This window comes from Apis mellifera, linkage group LG2, assembly GCF_003254395.2.
Source record: "Apis mellifera strain DH4 linkage group LG2, Amel_HAv3.1, whole genome shotgun sequence".
NCBI classification, from domain to species: Eukaryota; Metazoa; Arthropoda; class Insecta; order Hymenoptera; family Apidae; genus Apis; species Apis mellifera.
The window spans coordinates 14700863-14713832 of NC_037639.1; the positions used below are offsets into that span (position 1 = coordinate 14700863).

The window sequence follows — 12970 nt, forward strand, 5'->3', positions numbered from 1 at the left end:
TGCAACCAATTTCCCATCTCGATCTCGGTTCCATTCGGGTCAAGCGTTCCTTTTTCTCTCTCTCAATCTTCAATTGGATCCTTGATAAATATTAAACACGAACCGAAAACGGAATTAAAATGGTAACGAAAGCGAATTGGAAGGAGAGATGATATAATCGGGAATGGAACGATCGTCTTGACCCGATTCCCAAGTTTTTCTTTCCTCTCTTCTTCTTCTTCCCCCCTCCTTTGAGCGTGTAATTCCAGAACGTTGTCCTTGGATTAAAAAAAAAAAGAAACAAATAAATAAAGCTCGACACGATATGCTTTCGACTTCGTTGCAATCCGAATCACTCTTGAATCATTCTTGTTCCACGTATGGAAACGAAAAAACTGATTCTTTTTCTTCTTCCTCCTCCTCTTCTCGTCGCATCGATTTTTCGGGCGAAGAAAATCAGTCGAGGCTATCCTTGGATCGCGAGCGGATCACCTTCTCCTTTAAAAATTTTCAACCGCGATCACCTTCGCGAGCGCGCTTGAAGGAGGAGGAGGGGGAGGAGAGCAGAAAGAAGAAGGTTCGAATAAGGAAGGGAAGCGGAGAGGCGGATCGCGATTGGCCGGGAACAAGCTCCCGTAAAAGGGCTTGTCTGGTGTCCCAGTTTTCAGCGGCGCGTGCGTTTCCCTTCATCTGCATAATACAACTTGTTTCATAATACGGTTGAGGGCCTCGAGGCCATACTTGGCCGACGTTTCGATACCCTCGGGCTTCGAGCCAACAGATACGCACAACAGATAAAGGTGATACAGGTGTATATGTATATGTATGTATGTATACGTTCGATCGAGAATTTCGTACACGTTTGTGGAATATCAATCGCGGCCGAGATTTAACCCCTTTCGAACGAAATCTCTTACGATCGCGTGTTAAAAATTACAGGGATCTTTCCTTTAAATTATTTGTAATCGTTGAAATCGTGGATCTTGAAAGATTGTTTGCGACACGTAAGAGATACGCGAGGAAATTTAATTCAAAATAACGAGATATCTTGTTGGAAAGTATGATCATTGAAAATTAGAACGATTCTTTATTATTTAATTTATTACAAAGTTTTGTGAGATTTTTTGCGATACTTGAGAGAAATTATTTTAAAAAAATACGATTACATTAAGAATTAAAGTAACCCTATCTTTTCTTTAATTCAGTATTGAAACGGATCTCGCGTGGTTTTTTAAGTTTTTTGCGATATTTAAGAGATAAAAAATAATTAAAATATAATCCTCTCGAAATTAACCAGATCGAAATATAGAATCACGTTAAAAATTAGAACGATCTTTTCTTTAATTCAGTATTGAAACGGATCTCGTAATTTTTTAAGATTTTCTGCGGTATTTAATAGAAAATGATCAAAGTTTAATCCTCTCGAAATTAGCAAGATCTATTAAAATATACGATCACGTTTAGAATCGAAACAATCGCGTATTGAAACGTAAGATTTTCTACGGGATACGTGAGAGATATAAAAGGATTGATCAATTCGAGGATCGGAACAATAGCGTTAAAAATTAAAAAAAAAAGAGGAAGAAAGGAAATCCTATTTTTTTTCTTCAACTTATATAGCGAAATTGAATAGCGAGACGAAACGGATATATGGCGTAGGTTTGAAACGTCTTGCAAGATTCTTTGCGACGCGTGAGGCTGACGCATGCGCGATCGTGATGACAGCAACTCGATGCAACTCGACATACGCCGTGGTGCGGAAACGTGATTTTTCGATAGCGATCGAACCGATTGGGTAACACGATTCAACCGATATTACTCATCCCTTCGAGGTAGAAAATTAAATCCGTAATAAAAAAAAAACAAGGAGCGCCATTAATCAACTATCCCCTCTCCCTTCACTTTACTCGTTTTAACGCGTGTTTCCAACGAAATCTCGTTCAGGCCACGCGCGGCGCTGTACATCGAGTGTACTTCTCTGCCGATATTTTAGTAAGTCGCGAGTCGCGCTGATGGTCAGAAGAACGATGTCTCGCGTCATTTGTTTCCACCATTACTATTCACGTCCAAAATAAAAATATCGTAATAGTAATTGTATCGATAATAGTTTCTTATGCTAGTATAATTAGAAAAGGAATCGAAAACTTGATATTCAAATTGCTAAAAATCTCAGAGATTTGATAATTTCCTCTATCGGGCCGATCGTCAACGGAATAGCTGAAAAAAGAAAACGAAGCCTCGTCGACCATAGAGAAATTGAAACCGTTAATTCGCATTCTTTCGTATATTCACGAAATCTCGTTTCGAGGCTGGAAAGTGGGTCACGTTTCCGACACACAGTTGTACACGCAGTTGTGTAAGCGCGTTCGGGATAAGATAAATTGATTCGGGAAAAATGTTTGAGAAAACCGAAGTGAAAATATATGGCGATTGTCATCCGCTTACCCACAGGTGCATAGCTCGCATATGCATTGCTCCTTCAGGGGGATCTTGGACAATATGTCGGGTAGTTTGGCCGGTAATTGGCGGGCGTCGTCCTCCTCGAGGGAATCGGGCGTCTGATCTCCTCTTGCCGGCTTCCCGCCTGCCTTCGCCGACCCCTCGTCGCCACCCGTCGGCTTCCCCGTAGGCGAAACATAGTCTCGAGGTTTGCCCTGTGGCGATTGTGGCCTCGAGTCGCTACGTCTGAAATTTGAATGTTTTCGCTCGATTCGTTCTTGGTTCTTGGCAACGATTGGAAGAGGGAGCGACTGTCGAATTTATATAGAAATATATCCTTCGAATATATATATTGCTTGATTTTTTCGAATCTATCGAATCGGCACGTTCGCTGAAATTTCTTAAAACGATTTCACGAGCGAATTAACGTGTTTTGTATTTTATCGTATTTATTATCTTTACGTGTAAAGAAAAAAATTTATCGAATATTAAAATATTTATATATTTTATATCGTTGTTTTTGCGTGATATTTTACGAAAGCAATTACCAAGATTTGTCAAGGCAAATATAGTGTAGTAATATGTCTTTTCATCTTTCTTATTTCCTATTAACTCTCGCTATCTTTATTATTCTTATATTTTTTTCTTATTTCTATTCCAATGACTGTTAAACTCGCTCAAGATGTAAATCTTTCAAATAACAAATAAGAAAATCTTTTCGACGTCATATTATTCCACGTAAAAAGTTTCAGGATTCCAAAAAAATCGTCACTCATCGATGCTGAAGAGTTTGGAAATTTCAATAGTTCCAAGCTTCTCCCATCGAATTAAAAATAACTTAATTTTTCCAATTAATCCCCTCACCTCTCCACAGGGCTCCGTTCCCTCTGCCGCGATGGTGGCCGGCTCGGTTTCCCAGCGGCGGAGATCGCTTTTGGCCCCCGCTCCTCCTCCCGCAATCCGGGAATTCCGCGGGGGTAGCCGGGTCGTTCCGGCGATTCCTTGCGCGGAGTGGAGGTGGCGGCGAATCCGTCGTATCTGATGTCGTCGACGACATCCCGCGCCACCATGCTAGTCACCTGCTCTTTGTCGATAAACTCGCTCGTCGACTTCTCGATGACATCTCTCTGCGAAACAGGAGCACGAATTTAGGTTAGGTTAAATTAGAGAATTTCAAACTCAACGCACGACACTTTCGTCTATATATTTAATTATACATGATGCTCGAAGCGGTTTTCTCTTCGACAATTTTAGGTAATAAGTTCAATTGGAAAGTTAACATCGAGAAAATTTTATTTTTGTATTCGGTATCTCTGTGGAGAAACGAGAAACTTGAGAATCTTCCCTCGTGCTTTGTTATCAAGGAAATCTCGATCCTCGCAAACAATTACGCTAATCGAAACGTTCCGTCTATCTATTGTCTTACTAGTCACAGTTGGTACTTTCAGTTGACAAATGAGCCGCGAATGTTTAATTACAAACCGGTTTGCGACACGTACAACGCGCTATTTGTAAGGAGGATTCGTGGAGAGAGGAAAGAGTCCAAGATGAGATCCACTGAGGCTGTTAAATTCAACTAGATAGAACGGGTAGAAAATTCGAGTCGTTCACGGTCGAAAACGCGTCGCACGACACTCGACACGCGCTCCATTTTATACGCTGGAGGATAGCTAGGAACCGTAACCTTTTGTTTGTAACGATTCTCGGCTCGAAGCCGCAAAATTCTCTCGTCCTTTAATTCGACGAGACGAGTGATTTTCTCTGCGAGGAAAGGAAAGGAGATTAATCGGAGGACAGAATCGTCGAATAACAACAATAATATATGGCGGATTAAAAACGGTGCTTGTCTCGACGGAATGCGGGTAACGCGAGATCGGGCCAGATGGCGTTTCTGCACACGCTCGCATCGTGTCGCATAACACGAGCCAGCCATCTTTGCCGCCCCGCCATCTGGGAGGATTCGGTTTTCTCTTTACAGAGACGTGTCCTTACGAGAGCATTCCTCGTAGATTCGTGTTCACGTTCGTGTTTGCACGTTGGAATCTCGTTTTAGACCGGAGATTTTCGCGAGAGAAAATCTGGAGAAAAACGATCCATTGGGATCGTTGACGAAATTCAGATATTCGGTTAATCCTGTTCTCGACAATTTCTTTGTTTGAGTTATTACGCGAATAATTTCCAGATCGTGGAAAAACGCGAATTGTCGATGAATCTTGTGTTAAATCGAACGAGACAACTTGTAGCAGAGGGAACATTGAATTTCTATTCGAAAGAAAGAGAATTTTAATGAAAACGAATTTTATGATACGGAGTGAAAGTATGATTTTTTATTTCATAAGAAAGAAAAAGAATACGTAATTTGTGGGCAAGTGTTGAATCGTAAAAGTATTCTAAGCGTCACTCAAAAGTACAGAGGTCACGTATATAACTATAAAAACGTAAAATTTTCTGTTCGAAGATATTAAAGGTTACAAAGGAATCTCACGCGAGTGAAAGTGTAAAAATTTCGATATTAATTATCGAATAATCGAACAAAGAGATATTTTCGGCATTCATTTAAAGATTACAAGGATCGTGTAAAAGATCCTTGGTTCCCCTCCCCTTCTTCCTTTCCATTCGAAGGAAAATATTAAAAACGAATCTCGCGACACGATAGGGAACGAAAGTTTCACGATTTCATTTTCGGTCGAAATTGAAAATGTCGAAATAGGTAGGATTATTAAACGAATATAATTGATCGAAATCGACGGTGGAAATATTATTCAAAGGTCATCCTCGAGGTTCGAGCCCGCTTCGGCAAAATTACTCGTTGAATTATTTAATTCCGAGCATCGTTTTCGCGGCGAATACCTGTCGCTTCCCCTCCGAATACCGTTGAAAACAATTCGAGCCGGCGTATCAGAGATGTCCCGCCATTTCAAAAATGAACGAATCAACGATTGGTCGAGCAGCAGATAGGTTATGCGATACAACCGTGAAAATCGGCCGATGGAATTCCCTCGACGAATTTAGAGCGAAATTTCTCGAATCACGTATTTCCCTTGCAATTACGCGCGTACACAGGCTGTGTCGCTTTGAAATATCTCCACGTGTATATCTCTTTTCGGTTCGTTAGCGTTGATCATTATACTTGGCAAGCACGTTCGTTCCCCGGCTTAACGTTATAATTCGATAACAAGGCAAGCAACATTTGCTAATAACGTTAAAGGGGGAGCCTTTATACCCGTGGTCATTCAGCCACGGGTTTCTGTATCGATATTAGCGAGGAACCACGTCGGTTTATCGTGTCAATTTTCGATCGTTTCCTTCCCGAGAAATTCTACGCGACGTCTATTAACCAGAATATTGGAGAGTGGCACCATCTTTCGTGCCATCGCGAAGAGTGTCGTGAACGCTGAACGCGCAATTAAAGTCCGTTCGATTCGCCCGTGCGGTACGAAAGTTTTATTTTATTATTTATTTATATTCAATTAGCAGTGATTGAATTCAATTAATTCTCCGGTCATTAAAATATCAACGAATTATAAATCGCATGACAGTAGTGTAATCGTGCGACGACGAAACTATCTATCGCGCGATTGGTAGTTCATTTTTGTTATTGGACAAGTTTATTCCTCGTTATTGCCATTTTATCGAAAATAGAGGTGCACTTTGTTGTTCACTTTCGAATCTTTATTTTAGACGAATTGTCCGATATTTGCATTTAAAGTCCTGTGTCTACCTAATCCAGAGATATAGGTTATGTTAGGTTAGATTATCGCAATAGCTCCGTTCAATCAACGTTTCAGATAGTAACACGTTATCGAATGAGCACAAACGTCGTGTAAACTCGAAACAACATCGCTATTACGCGAGTTTACGTACACGTCGAGGCGAAGCGTGGCCTGATATGAGCAAAATGCACAGACCATCGTGTGTTTGAACGAATAATCGAAAAACAGGGCTCTTTTCTGTTACTCTCGACAAGGACGCTGCCGTCACGCGACCGCATTTGTTGCCAATACCAGGTTATTTTCCGTGCATTTCCAGTTACAACGAGGTGAGTCGCGTGATCTTTGACGATTCAAACTTTCTTAACGACAGCTGTTCTTTCAGACAGTAGCAGAGATTAACGGTCGACCGTTTCCTCGTAACGTCGAGAGAATTCAGAAAGAATCGTCCATTAATATTTCGGCAATGTGTTCCGTCGGCCAGATCGAGCGAACTCTCTCAACGAAAATACTCTCGTTTCCTCTCGAATGCTCGCTTAACGCGAATCTCGTTTCGCCGCGAAAAAGAAAGCAGAAGGCTCGAAATTGGCGTCATTAAGTCGGCCGGTGCGGAGCGTGCATGCAATTAACTCGAGTGTTCTCGTTAAAGATGCTCAAAGAGTCCGGTTTCGATTGTTACGTTAATTGGATCAAAAAAAAAAAAGAAAAGAAATAAAAGAAAATAAAAGATCCGCGAGGAGTTGAATTTTATTCGGCATACCTGTTGAACCTACCTCACAAGCTCACGGAAGAAATTGATATTCGTAGGAAGGGGATCGACTGCCAAGCGTTTCATCGGCCACCGCATCGAGACCTCGATAATCGACGTTAACGACGAATAAATCCTGTTCTACTGCCACTATTTCTTGCATATATACATCTTTTAATTATAATATTATTTGCCTATACCCAATCCTCCGGGGAATAATTTTCAACTCTTTAGATACGATAGTCGTCGAGTAGATATAAGATGTTTATTTATAGCTTGTTTATAGTTGGAGAAAAAACGGAATGAAAAAATTAAAAAGTATCGATTAAAAAACATGACTCGTTCAGAGGAGATCTTGGCAAAATGCGAACAATCCAAACAGGATCTTTTATTTCGAATCGATTTCATTTTCCCCAAAAACTTTCGACAAAATCGTCGTCGTGTGGAAAGTAGATTGCGCATACGTTAACGCTACATATATATATAACGTAAGAGGAAGCAAAAAGTTAAAAACGCTTTAATTATAAGTGACGCGATAATAATAATTTCGATCGATCGAATATCTTGGCGTGTCATCGTCGATTACTATTTACGCGCAAATAGTACAACACGACGCGATGTTTACCTTCGTTAACGAGAAATTCTCCCAAATTCTATGCATAGATTCCGTCGTAAATATCGTCGTTATCAATCTGGGCAAGGTCGGACAAACAAATACGCAATTCTTGGGATTCCGATTGGTCTCGATGACATCATTCACGAGTTTGGATATTACCGATAATCCGTCACGCGTATTTGTACATCGATCGCGAGTTGCGCGAATCCAAACTAGAAGAGAGGAGGGGGGAGGGAGAAGGAAAGAAGAAAAAGAAACAGAGTCGAAACGAGCGCTCGATGCGTAAAAACGTATGTGGATTCGTGTCGCAGACGAGGCAATGTAGGAGGTCAAGTAAGAGGGACCAAGGAGATCGCGGCATGAAATTCAATTGGTTCCGCATTTGCACAGCTTACCGACGGCCGATGACATCACGTCCAAACATGGTCACCAAGGTAATTGTTCGTTACGCGTCGCATTGGAAGCGAAATTGCAAATTGAAATCGCAAAGACACGAAAAAGACACGAGCGTTGAAAGAAAGAAAAAAAAAAAAATTTTCTTCGAAAATTCTTCGGATGCTCGATCGACTCGAGCGTGCTCGTTCCGTGCTCCGAGGAGAGATAAACACAATGGAAAGCTTTGGAATCGGGTCAAAGGTTGTCAAACCAGTTTCAAACTACGAGCGTGACGGATTGACGGACGGATCGTGACTCGATCGAAGGGGAAAAAAAAAATCGGGATGAGATCACCCGCGAACTTGGCCAACCTCCGTCATTATCGCTCTTTGCATATACGCTTTGCCCCGTTCGAGTCGATTGCAGGTGATCGCAATGTGCACACGACACACGCCGCTCGATATTCCGTTGACTCTTATTAAACGAGCGGCACGAGTCGTACGTATGCGACTCGGTCGTATGCTTGTTTACTTAGAGCCGTAGAGGTCGAAACTGTCGCCTCTACGGCTCGAAAACGATTATACGCTCGCCTTCTGCTAAACATTCGTGAACCCGTGGACGGAAATGTTTACGACTTGTGGTTTGAGAGCCGACGAGAGAAAACTCGATGCGATATTTACGCGTGCACACAGAGTGTTGTTTCGATTGTTTCGACTGGCGAAAGAAGTTTGAAAAGTTGTAAAAAAAAATTGGATGTTTTTTTCGATTAGATACGAATGAATTATTATCGGTAATGTAGCGAGATAGAAAATTATTCATCAATTATTTTCTATATGTATATGTTTGTAATCTCGATTTTTTGGAAAAATAAGAAAGCGATAAGATTTTATATATATATATATTTTCGTATAACGAGCAACGATAGTTGAAAAATTTCCAAACTACGAAATTTTCGAAATTTTATTCTACTTATCGAAACTATAGATAGCACAAATGTCTAAATAATTGTTCACTTATTAGGTAGATTAGGAAAAGGTATGAGAAAATCGACAATTCGTGGAACGATATAGAAACGTACACGTTCTAATCCATTACTATTGATAATTGGAACGCAAACAGGATTTATCGGTAAATACGTAAACGTATTCAACGCGAAAGGACGTGCGTGACGCGATACTATAATTAGTCGCAAGGAAACGCAGATTCAACTTCTACTTTTTTTTCTTCCTCGTTTTGCATTTGTATCGTATGTAACGAACGACGATTCTCAAGTCTCGAAGCGAAGAGTTGGAAATTTTATAGATGTTTCGCCGACAGATCGACCCTGCACCGACAATTCTCCGTCCCCTTTATTATTATTGTCACTGTTTCTGATTGCGTCAACTTTATTTTTAACCGAATAACGCGCGAGAACCTATGACCTTCGCCTGATTTGGAAGTGAAAGTATCTCTGACCGAGCCTCTTCCGCGAGAGGTGTGTTGCTCGCCTTTGCCTATATTCACCTATATATATATATATTCGAAACATCGTTTTACAATTTTGTATATAATTTTGGGAAATTGTAATAAAACTCCTTTCCCTCTCTCTCTCTCTCTCTTTTTCCAACGAAAGTTCGAAGACCTTTCTCAAAAAAAAAAATCTTCGAGCCAAATCCCACATCGTCATTATTTCATCTTCTCGTTAAACGCGTTGCGGTTTTACGCAAGAGGTTGATTCAATAAAACCTCGTCGTGTGATGATCTTCCGAGGAGCACAACGTTCGCCATTATGCCCTCCCCTCCTCTTCTCCCCCGATCCACCACGAATAGATTAACTAATGGCTTACTCGTTACTCACCACGTCCTTACGCGTGTCCCTCGTGAATTCGCCGATGACACGCTCCTCCACCACGTCGCGAACGTCCTGCACCGAGGTGAAACTGGACGATTGATCGATTACGTAAGAGGATCGAGCCGCGTCGATATCCGTGCTATCCTTTTTATCGGCCGTGTCGCGCTGCTTCGAAATTTTCGTCGCATCGCGTCCGATAAGCAACGGGGAGGTCGGTCTTTCTCCGTCTTCTCCCGTAAGGGGTCCCTTTTCCCGTCCATCGATCGGTCTCTTCGACCGATCCTGCGGTTTCTCGCGCACGAACGAGCCGTCCCAAGTCGAGGCGCCCGGTTTACTTGGCCTCAGAGACCTGTCCACCTTTTCGCCCGGTCTCGAGGCTGGCTCCTCGATTTCGCGAACGATCGTCGTCGAATATTTGGAATCGTGGCTCTCGGAGGCGTCGGAGACGAGGGTGCGCTCGAGGGTGGTGGTGACGAATTCGGAAGTTTCCTTCGAGGCGTCCTTCACGGTGATAGATTTTTCCGTGACGTAAGTCGGTTGCTCGTCCTTCTTACTCAATTCCCCGAGATCCTCCTTTCTGTCCACCGGGCGACGAGAATCGGGTTTCTCGGGGACGAAGGAGCCGTCCCACGCGGAGGCGCCCGGTTTCGACGGCCTCTCGCCCCTCGCCAATCCACTCTTCTCGGCCAATTTCTTCTGCTCCTCGATCGTAACAGACTTTTGCACCGCGGCCGGGTGGCCGTCGCGGACGATCACGGTCTCCACGGAGCTGGTCGAGTAGTCGAGATTCGAGGAGTCGGAGTAGCTGTGGTGCACGGTCGACTGCTCCATCACGATGGAGTTGCTGAAAACTTTGGAGATTCGCTCGGTGGCGTCGCGAACGTCCAACGTGGCGTCGGTGACGCGTTGCCTCCTCGATCTCGGCACAGGGCCGTCCCCAACCCTGTCCGTCGACGTCTCCGCGACGAAGGTCCCATCCCAGGTCGAGGAGCCAGAAGAGGACTTCGTCGTTTTTCCAATTTTGTCCAATGTTTCCTGCCTGGTCGAGGAGTCGGTCGGCCGCACGACATCGTACACGATCGTCTCGTGGACCGAGGACAGGCTCGAGTCCCTGACGTCGGTGAAGCTCTGTTGACTGGACGAGTGCTCGACCACGTAGGAAGCCGTGGAAATCTCCGCCTCGTTTATCGAGCTGTCCCCCGTCACGTCGCGGATCACGATGCTCGATCGGTGATCGGCGCTCGATCTTCCCTCTTCCCCCTTCGACGCGTTCTCGTAAACGAAACCACCGTCCCACGCGGACCGTGGACCGGGCTTGTAACTCCTCGTCGCCGTGTCCCGCGCCCCTTTCCTCTCCTCGCCTCCCTCGACCGAGTCTTCCTCCAAAATGGCGCCTGAAACGGAACTCGCCTTCTCGACTTTCTTTCTCCTCTCGTCCGTGGCGGTCGCGTACTCCACGATGTACGAGGAGGAGACGGAGGACTCGGAAACGGTGGACACGTTCTGCTCCTCGGTCACGTCTTGCACGTCCACGTCGGAGTCGTGCCGCTTCTCGCTCCTCCTCACCACCGTCCTCTCCCCCGTTGATCCCCATCCCTCGCCCTTCTCGCGCACGAACTCCCCGTTCCAGCTCGACTCGCCGGGCCTCGCCGCTCTTCCTCGGCGAGGCGGTGACGCCACCTTTCCATCCCTGCTTTCCTTGCTCCTTCGACCGGATTCTTCCTCGATGAACACCCTCGTCGAATCGAACACGTTCCTCTTTCTCGGCTCAGGCGTCTTCTCGATCACGAACGTGCCGTCCCAAGCGGACTCGCCCGGCCTCGAGCGGCGAGCACCCCTCTTGCGATGCTCCCCAGCGAAGTCGACCGCGTCCTTCGAGGAGATTTCAACGCTGGACTCGCAGCTCTCCTCCCTCGTCGCCTCTCTCCCCTCGCTGACGAAAGTGCCGTCCCACGCCGATTGTCCAGGCTTGTTGCACCTGGCCGCCACCTCGCCGCCTCTCTTCCTCTCCTTTTCCCTCCCATTCGCGTCCTCCTCCGCGAATTTGACTCGAGGCGCCTCGACCGTCTCGCTCTCCACGCCTCGGGTGCTCGTCACCCTCCCGTTCTCGTCCAACCTTTCGCTCGTCTCGCGAATTCTGCTGCTGCTCGCGCGCCCGTCCCCCTCGCGCTGCGTCCTGCTCTCCTCCCTGCTGCTCGCTTCGTACGACTTGGACGAGCCGACGGCGCCGTTCACCGCCGTGATCGAGGAGCGCGACTCGGACGACCTCTTCTCCACCACGGTCTCCATGGAACGCGATTTAACGTCGCCCGTTTCCTCACGAGCCCTCCTCTTCTGTCTCGTCCTCGGGACGAGGACAGACTCCGCCACGTTCGCACCCTTGGAATCGGTGACGAGCTCGCGGCTCGTCACCTCGTACACGCTGCTCCTCGACTCGCTCTCCACTATCCGCCTCGCCTCCTCGACCACGCTCGACGACGAGACCACCTCGACCGTCTCCACCTCGGCCCTCGCGCCCTCCGCGCTCCTCCCTCCGCCCTTCTCCCTCACCGTCATCACACTCACGGGATATCGCAGCTTCCCTTCACCGCCGATCTCTCATTAATCGGCGCGAGAAACGAATACGCGCGGCGACAGTTGGAGCCGGACTGGAGCCTCGCCGCGCTTCGGCCTCGTTTGCAAACTCGTTCCTCTGTCTCTCTCTCTCTGCGTGTGTCTTCTCTCCGTCGAGGCCTCTTACTCGTCTCTCTCTTACCGATAGTCTTCTTTATTTATTACGAAGCGAAAAGTCGTGGGGGGGGAGAGAAGGTAGGTATTCGGTGGTTGGATCGCTCGATGTTCTCGGTTCGGTACCGCGAGTCGATGTGGCATCGGCGATGCCTCGCTGGCCCTAGTGACCACACGGCACACCGTTCCTCTCCGTCACTACCATTGCCACCACGTACCGCGGCTCTTTTGCCTGGAGAACTCGATCCGGTCTCTCCCTACCTCTCCTCTCTCTCTCTCTCTCTCTCTCGCGCGCGTGTCGCCCGGCGTGGGATGTTGCCGCGTGTTACTCGCGTGTGCGTGCGACTCTTTTCTACGTGCGCGTCCTCTTTAAGGACGCGATTCGTGTCGGGTCGCCCTTCGCGCTCCTCCTCCGCTTCCTCCTCGTCTCGTTTTTTCCCGAGTCGCGACGAAAGAGGAAAGGGTGTTTGAGACGTTTGGACAATTTGTCTTTTTTTAAAGAAGAAAGATAATATGGAGAATAGAAGAATTTGTACAATCTTCGT

The 12970-nt window shown here is 45.9% G+C and overlaps 1 protein-coding gene and 1 long non-coding RNA gene across 10 annotated transcripts in view; one reads left to right on the forward strand and one right to left on the reverse strand.

Annotated features, from left to right (window-relative positions):
- Window positions 1-12970, reverse strand: part of LOC408677 (titin) — a 35163-nt gene that overhangs the window by 13822 nt on the left and 8371 nt on the right. For 6 of the 8 annotated variants that reach the window (XM_006568852.3, XM_006568851.3, XM_026439294.1 and 3 more), the window contains exons 1-3: window positions 9705-12637; window positions 3283-3545; window positions 2425-2664 (exon numbers count right to left, since the gene is read on the reverse strand). In XM_006568852.3, the coding sequence (XP_006568915.2) occupies window positions 2425-2664; window positions 3283-3545; window positions 9705-12254 (3053 nt within the window). In that variant the 5' untranslated portion in view covers window positions 12255-12637. Of the gene's footprint in view, window positions 1-2424; window positions 2665-3282; window positions 3546-6901; window positions 8658-9704; window positions 12638-12970 lie in introns of those variants that run through there. The other 2 variants (XM_016918128.2, XM_006568855.3) reach the window with 2 other exon arrangements.
- On the forward strand, window positions 3631-6859 carry LOC102655088. 2 transcript variants are annotated; one of them, XR_411294.3, is made up of 3 exons: window positions 3807-5851; window positions 6207-6457; window positions 6514-6859. It is a non-coding gene; the product is annotated as an uncharacterized LOC102655088 (long non-coding RNA). The 2 variants fall into 2 exon arrangements; XR_411293.3 differs by having other exon boundaries at window positions 3631-6457.